Source organism: Sycon ciliatum, chromosome 6 (assembly GCF_964019385.1).
Source record: "Sycon ciliatum chromosome 6, ocSycCili1.1, whole genome shotgun sequence".
NCBI classification, from domain to species: Eukaryota; Metazoa; Porifera; class Calcarea; order Leucosolenida; family Sycettidae; genus Sycon; species Sycon ciliatum.
Genome location: NC_088648.1, coordinates 26064489 through 26085584, shown reverse-complemented (window position 1 = coordinate 26085584; position 21096 = coordinate 26064489). Strand labels below are relative to the sequence as shown.

The 21096-nt window shown below is 49.7% G+C and overlaps 1 protein-coding gene across 3 annotated transcripts; it reads left to right on the top strand.

Annotated features, from left to right (window-relative positions):
* The first annotated feature begins 867 nt into the window (after positions 1-867).
* LOC135819809 (uncharacterized) lies at positions 868-20318 on the top strand. 3 transcript variants are annotated; one of them, XM_065333080.1, is made up of 7 exons: positions 869-1059; positions 9200-9533; positions 11700-11756; positions 13013-13082; positions 15449-15528; positions 17093-17336; positions 19650-20318. In XM_065333080.1, the coding sequence occupies exons 2-7, from the start codon at positions 9233-9235 to the stop codon at positions 19666-19668; spliced, it is 771 nt and encodes a 256-aa protein (XP_065189152.1). In that variant the 5' UTR covers positions 869-1059; positions 9200-9232; the 3' UTR covers positions 19669-20318. The 3 variants fall into 3 exon arrangements, with proteins under 3 accessions (XP_065189153.1, XP_065189152.1, XP_065189151.1); XM_065333079.1 differs by having other exon boundaries at positions 19647-20318; XM_065333081.1 differs by lacking the exon at positions 11700-11756 and having other exon boundaries at positions 868-1059; positions 19647-20318.
* The last annotated feature ends 778 nt before the right edge of the window (positions 20319-21096 follow it).

The following is a 21096-nucleotide window of genomic DNA, read 5'->3' as shown; positions in this document are numbered from 1 at the left end:
TATAATGTCCACTAACACCACTAAGTTCGTAACACCACCAGTTACTAAACAATCAGCTCATGCGATAACATTGCACGACACTGACCGACGGTACTGACGTTCTACAACGAACTGGCTAACACTAACAGCTCTAGCACATCTTGGATGCGCACTCCAACAGCCTTCCAACTATGGTACAATCAGTATTACAATCATGTAATACCATGAATACAGCGCGCGCAGCCACTCGAAAGTCGAAGACCAGCATACATGATGTTCCTGATGCAGTGCCAGTGATCATGGTGATGGAAGGACTAAAACTTTGAAAAAGGCAGAACCTCCTGCGTCCTGGTTCAGTTGTGGGTCCACACTACTTCACTACCGCAGTACCGGTAGTAGAAGTACATCATGCAGCTAGCGACAGTACTGACAGTACTCAGTAGTCTTTAGAACTACTTCTTGATTTTTACCCGTAGACCTACCGTAGACCCCCGGTCGGCGTGCATGCGTCCCCGGCTCCTGCACACCTGTGTGTAGCAGAGATCTGCCAGAAAAGAAAAGAAAAAGCTCAGTCATGGGGCCATGCCATGCCAGGCATGGGGAAGGTACTAGTACGTGGACATGGAAATCCGGTCGCACGTTTAGCGGCCCCAGGGCGCTGGCCTTCCAGCCATTACTTACTATTAGTATTACGCGCTGCGTGCGCTCAAGATGAACGCCGACGTTCTGTACGCGCTGAGGGCGCCGGCCCCGGTCAATCGACTGGATTTCCATGTCCGCGACAGTAGTATTATGTAGATCTACCGGTACATAACTAAAACGCGACACAACAGATCACAGACTGTGCAGGAGGCGTATCCTGTGGAGCCGACTTTGAATCTTGATCTGAGCGCAGTACAATAATAGTCGTTGTGCTTTGTTCAACTCAAGTCTTCCTGGATTTACTGTGGTTTGGGTCTGTTGGTTCGTGGGTGTCCGCTTGCCCAAGCAGACCATAACCCTGCTGGAAAAGCGGAATAGTCTAGATACTCCACAGGGCTGCGCTAGCTCGCTGTTGGACTGTCACGCAAACACATCACGGTAAGAACTATTCGGGGATCTCAGAGCAAATTAATGTTTTTTTCTTGTTTTCCTGAACGAACTTGGCGCAGGATTTCACTCCTCGATCTCAGTCTGCAAGCAATATCAATAGGATGTGTGTGAACTGGGGTCTGAGACTGAGAGGATGTCTCCACTAGTTCCGCAGGGGGCGGGCGGCCGGCATAGTAGGAGGTGGACAATGCAATTATGCACATCGTCATGTACGTCCTGTGACGGTGTAGTATCGCACTGGATTCCCATGTCCCGCTAGAAATCGAAGGGAGCCGGAGAGCAAGCATTCGCAAAAATTTCGGCACTGACCTGAGCTGCTAGTAAACGCTCGCTTGCCAGAAGCTCTTCCGGAGGCGGGCAAGTGTACCGTGCACATCAACGAAAGCTGAATGCGGGCTGGAAATGATGGGCATTGAAAAGAAATCTTGTAATCATGAGTGGGCTCAAGAGAGCCTACTAAATCGTGTACAGTCACAACAACGGAAAAAAACACTTGTAGCTGCTAACGAGAGAGCTTGGAAGCTCAGGGCTCTACGCTATGCTTTTTTGCCTAGCTCATCATGCATGTTATTAGAACTGATGGAACTTTCTCTTTGGCCCCGACTTCGTTGCGGTCTTATAGTGTTATACGTCGACCATGACGGCTACAATGCCCAACCATACCACAACGAACTGATCGACTACATCATTGTATTGCAAAACGTTTCCATCTGTTCGAATAACATGCATGATGGGCTAGCAACAAAGCATAGCGTAGGACCCTGAGCGAAAGAAACAAGCAGCTGCCCGATAGTACGGCGCAATCAAATATTTCTGAATTCAGGTTCTTGTTCAACCTGCGCAAAGCCCAGATTCGAGTGCTGATTGACCATGCATTCTTTCAGAAGTCTGCAGAGCGACGTGAGTCTCGTGGCTAAGGAAAGTTGTTCTAAGCGTTTTCTTATCCATCAAAATCCATCACGAAGTTTTTGTTAACGGAGGAAGTTTTTGTGGAACCTGGCTAGCGCCATACGTTACTGCACTATCGCCCTGCATGCATTCCCCCCGATGCACTTCGCATACATAAATGTACATGCCAGGCCTCTACAGTCACTCATTTCTTGGTGTTGACCGCTTTAATGCTATACATTATGCTACTATACATACTCATTCTCTTGATGGTACGGTACGGGATAGATACGGGATAGCGCCAGGCGGGAACGAGAGAGCTTGGAAGCTCAGGGCCCTACGCTATGCTTTTTTGCCTTGATGACCTAGACAAAAAAAAAGCATAGGGATGTTATAAATTCTTTAAAAAATTCCTTTTTTTTTCAAGACATAACCTGGGATTCGAACTCGCACTATCGCGCGCCCTGCATGCATCCCCCGATACACTTCGCACATATACTAATTCTTCCAAGTTGTTTCATATTGTGATCTTGCACTTGAAAGCCCTATTTGAAAATGCATTGTGGCCAGCCGTCTTTGATGGCACGGTACGGTAGGGGATAGGTACGGGACAGGTACGATCGAGGGTAATACGACACCGTCTCCCGTACCGTACCGTACCATCAAACACAGCTGGCCACATACAGCTGCCCACTTCGCACACATACTAATTCTTCCAAGTTGTTTCACATTGTGATCTTGCATTTGAAAGCCCTATTTGAATATGCATTGTGGCCAGCCGTCTTTGATGGCACGGTACGGTAGGGGATAGGTACGGGACAGGTACGATCGAGGGTAATACGACACCGTCTCCCGTACCGTGCCGTACCATCAAACACAGCTGGCCACATACAGCTGCCCGCAATATTCAAATAGGGCTTTCAAACGCAAGATAATAACGTAAAGCAACTTGGAAGAATGGGTATGAATGCGAAGTGTATGGGGGAATGCATGTAGGGCGATAGTGCGGGTTCGAATCCCAGGATATGCCTGAAAAAAAGGAGAATTGAAAAATGTATAACATCCTATGCTTTTTTGCCGTCAGATACGGATAGCGCCAGGCGTGACACAAACAAACACACAAACACCAAATTAGCCCCATCCCTCACACAAACAAGTCAACAAAGAGGCATCTTTGGATTGAGGAGTGCTGGTTTCGAAACAACTGGTTTGAAGCTCAAAGTAGAGCTGGTGTTAGCTCAGAGCAGAGCTGCTGTTAGCTCAAAGTAGAGCTGCGGTTAGCTCAAAGTAGAGCTGCGGTTAGCTCAAAGTAGAGCTGCGGTTAGCTCAAAGTAGAGCTGCTGTTAGCTCAAAGTAGAGCTGCGATTAGCTCAAAGTAGAGCTGCTGTTAGCTCAAAGTAGAGCTGCTGTTAGCTCAAAGTAGAGCTGCTGTTAGCTCAAAGTAGAGCTGCTGTTAGCTCAAGGTAGAGCTGCTGTTAGCTCAAAGTAGAGCTGCTGTTAGCTCAAAGTAGAGCTGCGGTTAGCTCAAAGTAGAGCTGCGGTTAGCTCAAAGTAGAGCTGCTGTTAGCTCAAAGTAGAGCTGCTGTTAGCTCAAAGTAGAGCTGCGGTTAGCTCAAAGTAGAGCTGCGGTTAGCTCAAAGTAGAGCTGCTGTTAGCTCAAAGTAGAGCTGCTGTTAGCTCAAAGTAGAGCTGCTGTTAGCTCAACGTAGAGCTGCAATGCTAAATGGATGTAATATAGCGCAAGGCAGAGCCGCAGCAAATAGCTAGATAACACCAGTTGTGAGAGTGGACCCGGTTAGTGGGTACGATAATATTATGATGGTGTGAATAAGTTGGATAGGGAGGGATGGTGGGAAAAGAAACACTGCTGAAGCACGATCCGTTGTCTGGAAGAGCACAACAGGGCAAGCAAGATTTGTTTTTCTTTTCCGCAAAAATGGGCTGGTGCCATTTGTGATTACGCAGCAAAACAAAGCGCATGACGTCAGTCTTGAATGCAGTACAAAGCAATGCAGTGCAGTGTGTGCGCTAGTTCGGATTGTTGCTAACAAGTACTAGCACAGCTAGTACACCATTAGCCCCATCCCTCACACAAACAAGTCAACAAAGAGGCATCTTTGGATTGAGGAGTGCTGGTTTCGAAACAACTGGTTTGAAGCTCAAAGTAGAGCTGGTGTTAGCTCAGAGCAGAGCTGCTGTTAGCTCAAAGTAGAGCTGCGGTTAGCTCAAAGTAGAGCTGCGGTTAGCTCAAAGTAGAGCTGCGGTTAGCTCAAAGTAGAGCTGCTGTTAGCTCAAAGTAGAGCTGCGATTAGCTCAAAGTAGAGCTGCTGTTAGCTCAAAGTAGAGCTGCTGTTAGCTCAAAGTAGAGCTGCTGTTAGCTCAAAGTAGAGCTGCTGTTAGCTCAAGGTAGAGCTGCTGTTAGCTCAAAGTAGAGCTGCTGTTAGCTCAAAGTAGAGCTGCGGTTAGCTCAAAGTAGAGCTGCGGTTAGCTCAAAGTAGAGCTGCTGTTAGCTCAAAGTAGAGCTGCTGTTAGCTCAAAGTAGAGCTGCGGTTAGCTCAAAGTAGAGCTGCGGTTAGCTCAAAGTAGAGCTGCTGTTAGCTCAAAGTAGAGCTGCTGTTAGCTCAAAGTAGAGCTGCTGTTAGCTCAACGTAGAGCTGCAATGCTAAATGGATGTAATATAGCGCAAGGCAGAGCCGCAGCAAATAGCTAGATAACACCAGTTGTGAGAGTGGACCCATGAAACCAGCACTCCGTTAGCTAAGCACTATTGACGCACAGCAAGGGTCAATTAATGTCAGCACAGGCAAGCATTGCGCAGCTAGAGTTCAGTAGCTCATTACTCACCCGAGTTGGGGATCATGGCATCCATGGCACGGCAGCAAGCCGGGACGATAGCTGGCGCTATGCGCTTGTTGTAGTCTGGATGTAGCGTAGACACGCATCGCTCTTTCCACTGACCTGCCACTCGGAAGAAGGAGTCGGGGGCACTAGCCATAGCAGCGGTGGTGGCTGCACCAATGTGGACCGAATGCCCGGAGTAGTTCGACTGGGATGGTACACCGGCCGCAGCGACAAGAGACCATACTGTTACTGTGAATGACTGCCTGGTCAGCTGCTGTCTGTTCGAGAGTACGAACAAGAGTTGCTCCGGTCCCTCGCGACGAGTGACAGATGGGTAGCTAACAATGGCACGGACCGGGCAGTACGGCGGTACAGACGGGCCAATGTCACTAGTAACGCCTTTACCGAATGGGTCCGTCTTGGATGAAAGCAGGAAGAGTTGCAGGCGTCCGTCACCAGGGGAGCTAGTACAGCCCCGTGTGATGCCATTAGTGAATTCAGCGCACCGACGAAATCCAAAGAAGCAGCATGGCGGCTTGGTAGAGCAGCTTGTCATGGCCATTCAGGATACTACTTTTCCGGCGTGCATCCGTCAGGTGTCGTAGGATTGGCATAGTTATAGGAAGGCGAGGGGTGAGTGCAGCCGTACCATGGCATCGCTGGATGCCCTTCAACACCCTCTTCAGAAGCCACGCATCTACTAAGGGGCCGGCAAACCCATTCTCAAGGTGGGCTTTATGCACCGCACTCGCATACACAGATACAGTTCAGGGCACGCTGATCATAGTTCACGCATGAATGTGTGTCCAGGAACGATGACTCGGGCAGCAAAAGTGAGCTTCCCCAGGAGGGACTCGAGTTGACGCTGGCCGATGCTGCGCTCGCTGATAGTAGCCATGAGTGGCGCACGGATCTCGGACAGCTTGTCCTCTGGTAGCCGAGCTTCGTGGCGCTCGCAGTCTAGGACAATACCAAGGAAGGTCAATGATGGTGATGGCCCTTCGAGCTGGGATGGAGCAAAGAGGAGTGCCGAGATACGTGAACGCCCGGAGGGGAGATGGTGAGTTGCTGGTTGGCTGCAGCCAAACCAGTGGAGATATCGAGAAAGTCATCGAGGTAGTGAAGCCGGTGATCTATAGCAAACTCGTGCTGCATGATCCAGTTGACTGCTGTGGCTACTGAGTCAAAGACGGCTGGGCTGGAGCGGAGGCCGAAAGGCAGAAAGCGCTCGTAGTAGTAGGAGCCTTCCCAGCGAAGTCCTGGCGGCGGACTGGGATCTGCCGAAATGCACTGCGTACATCGAGCTTGGACAAATACACAGGCTGTGGGCATGACATGATGATGTTGATCGCGTTGTCAATGCTCGCGTAGTGCAGAGAGAGCGGCTCGGCAGGAATGCTGTCGTTCGCGCCGGTGCCTTCCGGACTAGACAGATGGTGGATCATTCGCGGCTTGCCGTTCTTTTTGGGGATGGCACCAATACCAGAGCGGCGCATGAACTGAAATGGAGGTGACGGAAATGGGCCTGTGGTCTCGCTGCGGGCGCAGGAAGCAGCTAATTGCTCGAATATAAATGCCGAGTGAGTGAAAGCCAATGGTAGATTATTAGAGAAAACCGAAATGTCGTGTTGGCCGGCAGATCCAAGAGTAAAGCCACGGCGCAGGCCATGGAGAACATACGCAACACATGATTGATCTGAGTGGTTACGTAACAGGCGGGCAAAGTGGTCGGCTAGCAGTGTGGTGTCTGCAGAGTGTATAGGAAAGAAGCTACGTACCGAGTCAAGCGATTCAGTAGCCATTCTGCTAGGAGCGGCGGGGTGGCCGATTGGCTCCGCGCTGCTGCTGGTTGCACATGATGCATGGGTGGTCCTTGCCACACTGGCTGCAGGTGTGGGAGAAGCGGCACGACGACGAAGAACAGCGACCTCCATTGAAGTTGCGGCAGATTTCTTGGCCGTCGCTGGTATGGTTGCGACCACTGGAGGTAAATGCTGCTGGCTTCGGGACGAAAAGGACACAAACCGCCCCTGGATGGACCGTCTTACATTGAGCGCATTTTGGGTGTGCATGGCCTGTGACAGCTATCTGCCATAGGTTCACGTCGATGGTGTCCAACCTCTTCGTGCCTGGTTACTGGGCCACGAGCATCCGCAGCTGGCGGTCGTACTCTAGCCACGCGCTTGGGAAGAACTGGCAGTTAGCAGTCAGGATCAACTGCTGGTACGCAATCAGTTCAGCAGTGCGGTGTAGGGCCGCAGCCGTGATAACAGACATGTATGTGGTCCATGCCTCGAGCAGGGTAGCTACATGTGTAATTATCGTGAACCTTGCGACGCACCTGCTTCGCGTCATCCGACTCAACGATATTTAGCTGGCTATCGTTATTCGGGCTGTGCACCAGCCGGAATGTTGGGCCGGAAGTGTGCAAGAATTTCAGGCAACAAACTTGAAAAATCTACGAACTCCCCTCGCAAGATACGTTCTTGCACAGCCTTGGGCACAGCTGGTGCAGGTGGCTGATCGGGTGGATTACAGGAGCTTGGCCTGGCGTAGTGGCGGCAGCTGCCGCATTGCCTTGGCCTTGGGTGAGGAGCGGCGCAATGCTCTCCGATAATAATAAAATGGCGGCCGACAAAGCCGACTACACCTCGTCCCGTACGGGAGCGCAGAGATCCGTTGAGCCCGCGTCACCTGAGCTGGCGGAGGAGGCATTGGTGCACGTCGGGCTTCTGGGCTCGCGAGCCGTGTCCGCACTGTCATGTTGCTGGTTCTCCTGGCCGGAGCAGACCTCACTACCAAGGGCTAGTTGTGCCAGCAAACGGTGCTGTAAAATACTTTTACTAAGTTTCCTTTCGGATTCAAGCCGCGCTGAGAAGGCTCGCCGCGGAGGGCTTGGCAAGGCATTGCCTTGACAGTGTCGACAGTAAGGTCAGACATACTGAAGAAATACAGTGTCGAGGTGACACTCGGGCTGGCAGCAAAGCTACGAAAGGAAAAGAAACACTGCTGAAGCACGATCCGTTGTCTGGAAGAGCACAACAGGGCAAGCAAGATTTGTTTTTCTTTTCCGCAAAAATGGGCTGGTGCCATTTGTGATTACGCAGCAAAACAAAGCGCATGACGTCAGTCTTGAATGCAGTACAAAGCAATGCAGTGCAGTGTGTGCGCTAGTTCGGATTGTTGCTAACAAGTACTAGCACAGCTAGTACACCATTAAAGCTGTGTGGACCCTGGCTAGCGCCAGACGCTACTGAAGTAACGTCTTCTGCATAGCTACGGGAATAATTATTATTCTCTTTACTCGTCTACCAGAAGCAGTCAATGATAATTTCTAGAAGAAAAACGTTTGTGTAAAAACGAATCCATGTCTGTTGGTTGTGGATTGGTTGTGTTGGGCTTTCGATTATTGCCTTCATGTCTTGGCCTAGAATTCAAATTTGGCATTAGTTTCCAAAGGGATTTCTGGTGACACTTATCAGTGGAAATTCGCATCAATTTGAGGTACGCATCGTGCAACCCTACATATCCTTCTGAAGCAGTAGAGTGGGACATAGGATTCAGTGTTTGCTCTCGGATTTCAAACCAACCGAGTACATGCGTGCCCGGCACAAATCTTCCAACAGTGTCAGAGCCGGGTACGTTCAAGCGCCGCTAGCCTACTGCATGTGCAGCAGCGAGCCGTAAATATATTAGGACACCGTGATGTATTAGGACACCGTGATGTATTAGGACACCGTGATGTATTAGGACACCGTGATGTATTAGGACACCGCGATGTACAAAGTACATGTATATGTAGCATACATGTATGCATTCCCAACCGGGTCGCAAGTGACCTGGTGTTCTTTTGCCAAACGGGTCCAAGTACCCCCTCCAACCGGGTCGCAAGTGACCTGGTGTTCTTTTGCCAAACGGGTCCAAGTACCCCCCTCCAACTGGGTCGCAAGTGACCTGGTGTTCTTTTGCCAAACGGGTCCAAGTACCCCCCTCCAACTGGGTCGCAAGTGACCTGGTGTTCTTTTGCCAAACGGGTCCAAGTACCCCCCCCCCCTCCAACCGGGTCGCAAATGACCCGGTGTTCTTTTGCCAAATGGGTCCAAGGATCCCCCCCCCAACCGGGTCGCTGACCCTGCTGACCCAGCTCTAGAGCAGACACTGGACTATTCTTACCTTGCATAGTATCACATTATTGTAGTTGAATGCGCACAATGTAGCAATTGATTTGTCGACCGCATGCTTTCCCCTTGACTTCCATGGTATGGCAGTGATGGACGGCCACAGCTGATGACGAAATACGTCTTACAAAGGTATCTTTCCGTACTATGGATTCAAAGAGTGAAATTATGCATTGATGGCTTTCTGTTCTCATGCTCGGTTTCTGTTTGCTGCAATTTAGGGAAGACTGTCGGTGCTGTGAAGGTCATTGAAGATGTCGTGGGAGAGTCCAGTTTTCATCAGACTTCTCCCTGAAATGATCCGTACTTTCACAGCGGAAACATTACGAACTGAGTGCGAGAGTAGACAACTGATTACAAACAACCAAAAGATTAAGTTTGAAGCTTACACAGGTTCGGCTAAGCAAAACGAGGCCTTGTTGGATGCGGTACGAACAGGAGACGATGAGTCGTTCCATGACTTCCTGGAGTGTATTCGCAACGCGCATGTCATGGCCAGTGTAAGGAAGATCCTGGAGAAGCTGGACCCCATCGACAAGTACAGAAAACCAGCAGGTGAGATCACTCAGTGACTTGTGGAACGCCTTACTCCTTTTGTGCGTTCAACCATGTTGTTAAGATGTGGAGTGACGCGCAGTACTAGCTGATCGAAAGTTGGTGTCTGCTGGAAAACGTCTAGAGGCAAGCTTAGCAGCTGCTTTTACTGGTGTAACCTGGAACACTCACTTTCAATCACATTATCATCTACATGTGCATGAATTTCATTGTTCAATGTATAGCCGTCTTATGCAGCCAATCTGGCAAGGTACGATAGGGCCTGGTTTAAATTAAATATGGCTTTGGAAAATTTATTTTTCATTGCTATCAGCTTCGGCCTCATTTTCTCTGTGCTGCGCTGATGATTTCACGAAGGACGGAACAGTTCTGTCCGCAGATTGAGTATGCAGCCAATATAAATATCTGAAATGATGATGAGTCAATAACACGAGGGGATTTTTGAATGCATCACGGACCTAAATTGCTTTGGTAAGGGATATCAGCGAATACACTGTGCAGATCACGTACACCATAGCCAGCAATCGCATGTCATCACGTACATTCAAAATCAACATAATTTTGCGAATCGACATTTTTTTCAGGATCACTTTTCAACGAGGACGAAGCAAAGTCGGCCGAACGAAGCCTAGAGGAAGAAAATCACCCTCTCCACTTCACCATCACGATACTGACATAGATACGAGATGAAACAACTAAAAAATCCACAAGAAAACTGTACGGCCATCATCGCGCTGACTTTGGTCTGACTTTGGTCTGAGAATTTCTATCACGATCAAAAATGTACGAGGAGCACTCAAAAATAAGCAACAGACGTACCTTTATCGCTCTCTACTCCTTTTTCAAGGCACAAAAGTCGACTCTCCACTTTCAAACCAGGAACTAGACATACCAGTGGTCCTTTTCAGCTGCTCCACGAGCGCAGGAAATGTTCACCAAGGGGCGCAGAGCAGCATCCATTCCAGAAAAAGAGCTAAAATACGAGTGAGACTGCATGACTGAGTACATGAGTACAGGTATGAGTACATGCAGAAAATAGTCAATTTCAGCGTTTCTGCTCCAAACAGCAACTAGCTTCGACTAGAAACAAAGATTACACCAAAGGATCAAACAACAACCATTTTCTGCAGGTTTTTTTGCAGATGGCTTCCTTGTGCTTGGCCCAGCACGCCAAAAATCACACCTCGGTGGAGTACAAAAATTACAACTCTCAGATGTCCTCGATTGCTGGCCATGATATAGATAAAGCCCCCCCCCCCCCCCCCAAATGTCCACACAAGCACTCCATCGCATTCGGAAAACAACCAAGAATTGGACGATCTGCAGTCACTTTCTTCAATGAATAGCTGCTGTTACCTGTAATGGGGGCCTGGGACCGATGGTGGCTGGCTCAGCTCTGCACGATATACATGCACATTGATATTTGCAGTACAAGCATGGTACTGCATATACCTACGCATGCATCAATGAACGTTAAACACCTTGAAGTAGCGAATCGAATTCTCTTCAACATCCATTTGGAGTGAACCTAGTCGAATGTTGTAAAATCCATTTCATCCCTAGGCACTACTACTTGTTCTTGCGTCGAGGACCTAAGTCTATTGCCCAAGTAGTTTCTGGTCATGGCTGTCTAGACTAGGGAGTAGGGGCCCAAGTCTTGGAACCTGCTGGGCATGGCTAGAGCAGAATCAACAAGTTTCCGACGTAACCAAAGGTCACCACTGACATCAGGTGGCCTGTTCACACATCAAATACGAGTACGGTTCTTTGGTGCAAACATAGCTCCATCCAGCTACGAACGTCTTCTTCCTCTGTCATGTCTTTGCTTGAGAACGTTTACCAGTCATAGGCACCAAAGAATATTAGCTCCTGATGTCTCCTTTCCTGAACGGATCGAGCTCAAACAAACCCACAAACAGCCTTCTTGTCGAGATTTGAATTTCACTCCTGGCCGGCCTGCTCTGAGCCTGACCCGTGACCTGATTTCTGCAATCGCCGTTTTTCTAGTCGGCCGTGCGCCTCATAGATTTTTGTACGACGTAAAATATGCGCGAACACGCTGCGCACTGCGTTCGCTGTTATCCCTACTTTTTTGACCAATAGACCAACGCTGGAAATGCACTTGTTAACATTATCATGCTCTGGCCTCTTTTTCTGTATTTGCAGAATCTGCCACTCCCGTGTCCAAAACAACAGATCCTGGCAAACAAGATCAGGCAACAGGTAAGAATTTAGATTTGATAGAACCCTAATATAATGCGATAACGACACTTGAAGATGGCATTCCGGAGTCAGAATCATGAGACCACCAATGTCCATATGCAGCGAGTAAAAATGGAAACGTCTACCAAGTGGGTCCCGCGCTACCACTTTTTGGTGCTGTGATATCAATCTTGGGAAAGTCACAGTAAAAGTCATGAAGCTTTGGGACGAGCACAGCCACCTTGTGCCAACGCATTTTTGTGCCGTACTGTAAATCTACTTATTTTCGGCCCATTTAAATTTAGGCCTCCCAGGGCTAAAACCCATTTTAGCCGCATCCAATTTTCGACCTGTACTTCTGCTACCTGTATACACTGTCACACTGAACATTGGAAACACAAAATTGTGTGGTGTAGACCAGGCGGAATAGTGGTGGTCAATTCTTCAGCCTTGCAAGCTGTTGAATGGTGCAATCCCAGCACAAGCTGCTATGGCTTCTGCCGTAGCATCGCTATCATCGCCTCCGGCGATGGGCGTCCAATGGTCCAATGGTGTGTGTGTGTGTGCTCGCATGTGTGTGTGTGTGTGCATTAGTATATATTTTGGAATGGAGGTAGTATGTGTTTTGGAATGGAGGTAGTATCAAGAGTACATAACCCCCCAGAGTGTGAAACGCCTGATCCAGCTCTGTATACAGCTATAGGGTCTTGTTAGAGCGGAATCGGATCTTTGCGTCATAATACCGTACACATCTGAGGGGAACCCGGGGAGTCGCGGGGACTCTTGGATCAAAAACAATGGTGCCCTGCCTCGAGACCGGCCTTGAGCTGGTGTGGAGTGTACGCATGACATCAGAAGATCCGATTCCGCTCGACCAAGACCCTATGCAGAGCTGGATCGGCGTTGCACACTCTGGGGGGTTATGTACTCTTGGTAGTATGTATCTCTGTGTCTGTGTGTGCTTGTACGTGCACGCATGTGTGCGTGTGTTAGTATGTGTTTGTATGTGTTTGTATGCGCGTGTATGTGTGTGTGTGTGTGTGTGTGTGTGTGTGTGTGTGTGCGTGTGCGTGCATGTGCATGTGTGTGTGCATATGTCTGCCTGTGGTGTGTGTGTGCACGCCCGCGTGCGTGTGTGTGTGTGTACAATCCGTTGTGTTTGTGTGTTTGTGTGTTTGTGGGTAGCAGATCACAACTCACTACCCCTACAGTACTACTGACAAGGCTTCCCATTAAACCTTCTCTCCTCTACTTGTCTTCTGTCACCTTTGTGCTAGGTTCATTCCCCGCTGGTGCTGGTGTTGCTGCTGGTGCTGCTGCAGCAGCTTCAGACAACTGGCCACAAGGGTAAGTAGCTGGCTGTGTTTTGATCGGTTTGGATGGCAACATTGCATACCTGCCAGCTATCCCGATTTGGCCCCGTGACCGTCCCGATATCGAGGGTGGTAATAGGCACCAAAAAGTGTATTCGACGCATGCATTATGTCATTATCCCCCATCTCAGGTTTCCAAGGGCTGGCAGGTATGGCATTGCCTACACACATATGTCTCAATTCATCTACAGACTTGACCTCTATTTCTCGCTCCACTGTCATACTGACGTACAAAGAGACATAGGTAACAATGGCACCAACACACACATTGAAGGGTACGATACTGTCGGTTGCCGTAGAACGGAGTGCCGTAGAACGGAGTGCCGTAGAAAGAACAATGCTAGAATACCACCAAGCACAGTAGACCAACGTATAAACAGGGGCGTGGGAAGGTATTTCAGTGTGGTACGGTCAGCCATCTGAAGTACAATTTACTCGTGAGGGAGTGGTGGCTGAGCCAAAACTCTTGGAATTTTGGGTCCCAGATCAGTGCATTTTGTTGATTAACGGGGTATCTGGGGCAAAAAGTGGAACGGTCGATACCGTAGTGACCGTACCGTGTGCGACGCCCCTGATAAACAATGACTCAAGTGTGCCTAGACTTTAGCAAGTAAACGTAAATTTAATTACCCGGTCCGTTCCTAAAGGGAACTCAGGACCAGGTAGGCAGGCAGCCCAGGATCAGGCAGGCAGGCAGCCCAGGATCAGACAGGCAGGCAGCCCAGGATCAGGTAGGCAGGCAGCCCAGGATCAGGTAGGCAGGCAGCCCAGGATCAGGCAGGCAGGCAGCCCAGGATCAGACAGGCAGGCAGCCCAGGATCAGGTAGGCAGGCAGCCCAGGATCAGGAAGGCAGGCAGCCCAGGATCAGGCAGGCAGGCAGCCCAGGATCAGGCAGGCAGGCAGCCCAGGATCAGGCAGGCTGGCAGCCCAGGATCAGACAGGCAGGCAGCCCAGGATCAGGCAGGCAGGCAGCCCAGGATCAGGCAGGCAGGCAGCCCAGGATAAGGCAGGGAGGCAGCCCAGGATCAGGCAGGCAGGCAGCCCAGGATCAGACAGGCAGGCAGCCCAGGATCAGGCACGCAGGCAGCCCAGGATCAGGCAGGCAGGCAGCCCAGGATCAGACAGGCAGGCAGCCCAGGATCAGACAGGCAGGCAGCCCAGGATCAGACAGGCAGGCAGCCCAGGATCAGGCAGGCAGGCAGCCCAGGATCAGACAGGCAGGCAGCCCAGGATCAGGCAGGCAGGCAGCCCAGGATCAGGCAGGCAGGCAGCCCAGGATCAGGCAGGCAGGCAGCCCAGGATCAGACAGGCAGGCAGCCCAGGATCAGGCAGGCAGGCAGCCCAGGATCAGGCAGGCAGGCAGCCCAGGATCAGGCAGGCAGGCAGCCCAGGATCAGACAGGCAGGCAGCCCAGGATCAGGCAGGCAGGCAGCCCAGGATCAGACAGGAACAGTGGGTTAGTTAATGAACATGATTGAGGTAGACTGTTGTACAGTCAGACCTCGCTTAACGGCACGCATCCATTTTCCACAAAACAATCTCAGGATACTAGTAGGCGAGGGCGAGGGCGAGGGCGAGTGAACCGGATAATTGAACACCGGTTACTGTATAGCAGGACACTTTCGGACGAAATTTATTTTCGTACGACTTCGTACACGGCCTCTTTTGCACTAAAATTGATTTCGTACTAAAATTTGTTCCTGTGAAGCTACGTACACTGTGCACTATCCATGCGTACCGCATGCCAACACGTGCATTTAGCATCCAGCACTGTACGAAAATAAAATCCGTGCGAAAGGTCGAAATTCCGCTTTTTCGGAAAATATTTCCGTCCGCAAATTTCCTGCTATACAGTATGTTGGATGCACGACGCATGCTGTAAATCTGTAACCTGTTATTTTCTTCCGGATGGCGAGGGATCGGGATGAAAGATAACCGGATAAGCAAGGTCTGACTGAACATGAAAATAAGAATGGTGTACAGTACTGTAGGACGCCAAAGAACTGGCCGGTCAGGGTTCTAACCTAGCACGGTAGTATTTTTTACAGAACGCAGCAGTCACGTTCTTATTTGATGGTACAGTCTTACATGTATATTTATCCAGAGTTATACGTCTGAGCGTACGTTAAACTCATGTTCATTGCGGTTTCCGTTCTTATGTGAAGTCTAATGTTTTTCAGAATCATTTTTCAGGTCACTGTCATCAGTGGAATATCATACTGACTTCGTTGATGCATGGTGATTACCCCAGAGTTAGTTCTCTTTTCTGGCTGTCTTCTGATCCGCCATTATTAACATGAAAGTACATGTCGCTTTCATATGTTCTGTCTGTCTTTCAGACAGAAACTCCTGTCCGAAGTGCACGACTGGGAGGAATTCAGCAGGAGCTTGGAAGGGTGTGTTAGCCGCGTGAACCGTGGTAAGCATTTTGCTGCCTATCTGTGTAGAATCGAATATGAAACACCTACCGTATTGTCCAGAATATAAGCCACGCCCTGATATTTTGTCACCAAGCACAATCATGAAGAAAGTGTCTGCTTCGAACGTCGAAGCTCGCGCTTCCTGCCGACTGACTTGTCGTTTGGGCCCGTCAAACCTTCCACTCGGCAAACCTGCGAAAAGCGCCACTCCCTGCTCAATTCACAGTGTTGAGGGAAATTAACCCCCGTTCATTGAGCTTGAATAAGCTAATGAACGAGAGAGAGAGAGAGAGAGAGAGAGAGAGAGAGAGAGAGAGAGAGAGAGAGAGAGAGAGAGAGAGAAGAGAGAGAGAGAGAGAGAGAGAGAGACGGAGAGAGAGAGAGACGGAGAGACAGAGAGACAGAGAGACAGAGAGAGACAGAGAGAGAGAGAGCAAGAGGAAGAGCAAGAGAGAGAGAGAGAGAGAGAGAGAGAGAGTGAACTTCGAATTACACTTTGCTAACTTCGAATTATCAGCACAAATCCCACACATTTTCTATGTAAATGGAATCCGTGGAACTTCGAATTAATCGGACATGTCCGGTTCGAGGTTCGAATTATCAGAAAAATTTATGTGGGAATCGTATTGACAGAAATCGGTCCTGGAAAAACTTCTAATTAAGCGGTGTGTTCGAATTAAGCCATATTCAAATTATCAGGATTCCACCTGTATATGCATACATGTACATCATACATACAGCGGTGGTTCACATCTACCGTATCACCATAGTCATACCTGGAGACGGCCATGTTGGCTCCAACAGCAGTACATACAGCGTCATACGACCAAAGAAGAGTATCATGTAGTTCAGTGCGGTGTGGAATGGAGGGCATGTCTGCCAGCCATCCCGATTTGGCCGGCACTGTCCCGATATCGCAGGGTGGTGCTAGGCACCCAAAAGTGCATTCGTCGCATGCCTGGACTAGACAATCATACCTGTTCATACTTACGTACAGGTATGGCGAATTGTCCCAATCTCCGGTTTTCAAAGGTTGGCAGGTATGGCGAGTGATATGCTCAGATTTCCTGTGCTCTGTAGAAAGTATATATACCGTAAAGTCGCGGATAAAATCCGGGCTTATAAGCATATAAGCCGCTTTCTGCATTTTTAATGCAAACCAGGCTTGTGACCAAGCCATGCTTATATGCACCACTGATATTTTTGCCAGGCTTGTATGCACATGCCTCTACGCGTGACACGCGTAGATCTACCACTGACTACCGGTATGGCGGCAGTTTTACTATGCATCGTACATAGCACATGCACTCTTGGCCTACCCGATCCGCGCTTGCATAGAAGCCAGGCTTCTACTATGTACGTGCGACAGGCTTATATGCATTTGATTTATTTGATTTTCAGGCTTCTATCCGCGATGTACTTGTATGCAAACCCGGCTTTTATCCGCGACTTTACGGTATCTCTCTCTGGGGCCTAGCATGGGGAGCGTGAATAGGCTACCGACATGTCTCTGAGAAATGCTGCATTTCTTTCTTTTTCTTCCTTGAACCCGTGTGTGTCCAGAGGGCTTTGCCAAAGCCGTTGCGGTACTGATTGATCCGGACAACGCCAACGGTTTCAAAGATACCATCCAGGACTTTATTGCACGCAATGGCCATGGCAGTACAGACTTACAGAACAATCTGTATGGTGTTATAAGATGGGCGGTGGACAAAAGGACAATACACGAAGTCACACTGGCCGAGTTGGAGAAGATAGCGCTCCGCCTCAATCCCGATAAGAAGAAATCGATACACAAGACATTCCGGTGAGTTTTACATGAATGATTGATCTCCTTGTCATCCAGTATTTCACTGGGTTGGGCTGGGTCGATGGCGAGGAGAAGGGATGTGTATGTGTGTGTGTGTGTGTGTGTATGGCGGGAGGGGGGGGGGGGGGGGGGGGGGGTGATGGTCTAATAATTATAATTATATGAGAAAGTGATGGACGACCTGCGCTGGGATCCTGACTGCTCTCTAGCTTGGTGTCTGAGCATTCTTTCCCAGTAGCAAAGTCCAGGGTTTGCAAGCTCGGACACTGAGCCAGAGTCCAGGCTTTACAAGCTCGGGCGCTGAGCCAGAGTCTATGGTTTGCAAGCTCGGGCACTGAGCCAGTAATGAAATGTAAAAATAGAAGAAAACACGGAACGATGCCCTGTGATCACACTTTCTGACTGAGTATTATCTTGTGACAGTCGTGGATAGTTACACTAGTATTTGGTGCAGAGCATGTGAAAACGGCGCAGGTAGGCAGGCATAGTGGGATGGTCTAAGACCATGATTGAGAAACAGAGGGTACCAGGTTCAAGTCCTGCTTGGATGCGGAAGGAATTTTTCCAGCCGTGCTTCGACCCACAGTTAATTGGGAACTCGTGGCCTGGCACGAGGGTAACATGGATGCAGCTTATGGGATTTCGGTATTTGACCACTTGGTGGTGGGTCTGGTCTACTCACCTCCCACCGTTTAGGCGCTGCATCTGCTAGGAAGGGCCCCAATATGCTTGCGTATATTTTCGCATATTTTGGTCTTTTTGACACAAGGTCGCATAAAGTAGCTAATATTGTACCAAATGTAGCATATTTTGCTACGAGGAGCGAAGAATTGACTCAAGTGTGCCTAGACTTTAGCAAGTAAACATAAATTTAATTTACCGGGTCCACTCCTAAAGGGAACTCAGGACCAGGCAGGCAGGCAGCCCAGGATCAGGCAGGCAGGCAGCCCAGGATCAGGCAGGCAGGCAGCCCCAGGATCAGGCAGGCAGGCAGCCCAGGATCAGGCAGGCAGGCAGCCCAGGATCAGGCAGGCAGGCAGCCCCAGGACCAGGCAGGCAGGCAGCCCAGGATCAGGCAGGCAGGCAGCCCAGGATCAGGCATGCAGGCAGCCCAGGATCAGGCAGGCAGGCAGCCCAGGATCAGGCAGGCTGGCCATCCAGGATCAGGCAGGCAGGCAGCCCAGGACAAGGCAGGCAGGCAGCCCAGGATCAGGCAGGCAGGCCACCTAGGATCAGGCAGGCAGGCAGCCCAGGACCAGGCAGGCAGGCAGCCCAGGATCAGGCAGGCAGGCAGCCCAGGATCAGGCAGGCAGGCAGCCCAGGATCAGGCAGGCAGGCAGCCCTGGATCAGGCAGGCAGGCAGCCCAGGATCAGGCAGGCAGGCAGCCCAGGATCAGGCAGGCAGGCCACCCAGGATCAGGCAGGCAGGCAGCCCAGGACCAGGCAGGCAGGCAGCCCAGGATCAGGCAGGCAGGCAGCCCAGGATCAGGCAGGCAGGCAGCCCAGGATCAGGCAGCCCAGGATCAGGCAGGCAGGCAGCCCAGGATCAGGCAGCCCAGGATCAGGCAGGCAGCCCAGGATCAGGCAGGCAGGCAGCCCAGGATCAGGCAGGAACAGTGGGTTAGTTAACGAACATGATTGAGGTAGACTGTTGTACAGTCAGACCTCGCTTAATGGCACACATCCATTTTCCACAAAACAATCTCTTGATACTAGTAGGCGAGGGCGAGGGCGAGGGAACCGGATAATCAAACACCAGTTACTGTTTAGGAGAAAACTTTCGGACGGAATTTATTTTCGTACGATTTCATACACAGCCTCTTTTGCACTAAAATTAATTCCGTACTAAAGGTTGTTCCTGTGAAGTTACGTACACTGTGCACCATCCATGCGTGCCGCATGCCAACACGTGCATTTACATTGTAGCATCCAGCACTGTACGAAAATAAAATCCGTGCGAAAGGTCGAAATTCGGCTTTTTCGGAAAATATTTCCGTCCGCAAATTTCCTGCTATACAGTATGTTGGATGCACGACGCATGCTGTAAATCTGTAACCTGTTATTTTCTTCCGGATGGCGAGGGATCGGGATGAAAGATAACCGGATAAGCAAGGTCTGACTGAACATGAAAATAAGAATGGTGTACAGTACTGTAGGACGCCAAAGAACTGGCCGGTCAGGGTTCTAGCCTAGCACGGTATTATTTTTTACAGAACGCAGCAGTCACGTTCTTATTTGCTGTCTTCTGACCCGCCATGATTAACATGAAAGTACATGTTGCTTTCATATGTTCTGTCCGTCTTTCAGCAGGAACTCTGGTTTGGTGTGAACGACTTCTAACCATGGGCCAACCTCGTTACCTCCATGCAGACCGGCATTAACTCCACCATAGCATGGATGGAAGCTTGAAAGCTGAGGCCCAACATCGCGAAGACCGAAGCAATGTTCATCAGGCCCTTGCGCTGCTTCTAAAAATCCTGTTTCGCAAAAATCTAACATTCTCCTCCCAACGTCTCTACAGTTTAGCTTCAGTATCTCCCCTCTTAGAGCGACACCAGCAACATCTTTGCATCCTTGTACACATGATCTTATTAGACCTGGCTCCAAAACACTTTGCTAAGTATAACTGGTTTGTGCCCACCAGATCAACACGTCATTCCTTCTCATTACCCCGTGCCAATACCTCCCTGTTTCTGAAATCTCCTATCTTCTCTGCGTACACTCTCTGGTCTTCCCTGCCAACTAGCCTTAAACTTAAAGCATGCACAGACATTAAGGAGTTCAAGCTTCAGCTTCTTCGTCCTAAATAATCTCACCATTTTCGTCAGCCCTCCCCTTGCAGTACTCTCTTTGTTTCTCTGCTTATTATTCAGTTCGCCGTGGGTGGCTACCACCCGACTTCTCATATATGTTGGACTCAGTAGAGCGTCCAGCCCCTATATGATGTCCAACCCCTATATAGAGTCCATCGGTCCATAATCCACTGTACAGAGTCCAAACTTGGAATCAACTGTGAGCTCAAAGTTTAGATGGACATCACTCTCTGTATAGAGTCCAGCCAATTGGCTTCACCCCTATATAGAGTCCATTGGTCCAAAATCAACTGTACAGAGTCCAAACTATGAAATCAACTATAAAGAGTCTTTATGTGGACAACACTCCCTGTATAAAGTCCAGCCAATTAGGCATCCCCTATCCAGAGTTCGAAATTAGACATAGGATCTGCTGTAAGCAGTGAATATTAAAGGGGAAGTTAAAGGGGAAGTATACCCTAAAATCAAATTTTCACCAGTTGTAGTCTTCTGGGTGCTGAGTCGAATGGTCTTGGTCCGAGGAAGCTGCGACGCTCCCTTCCTACTTGAATCCCAATCGAACTCGCGCACTTCCACCGAAACTGGGTGACTGCGCCCTACTAGATGGGGATTTGTATGCAAAATGTCACTAAAAGCGCCATTTCGTTCTTATAAAAGCACGGATGACCGCGATTGGCCCATATGTTGTAGTCTTTTGGACGCTGAGTCGACTGGTTTTGGTCCGAAAAGGCTGCGATGCAGCGTTCCTCCTTTATTCCCAATCGAACATGGTTGAACAAGCGGTCACGTGCTCCTGCGTACACCAGTCAGCTGGTCACCGTGCCTGCAGGGTACAACTTACTAGCCTGTTTGACCTTTTTTGGGTGCAGTCCTGTCACTCGAGTTGAACTCGAGTTGAACCTTGGTGTGAAAGTTGTCACCTGCTGGCGCGGTGACCAGGTGAT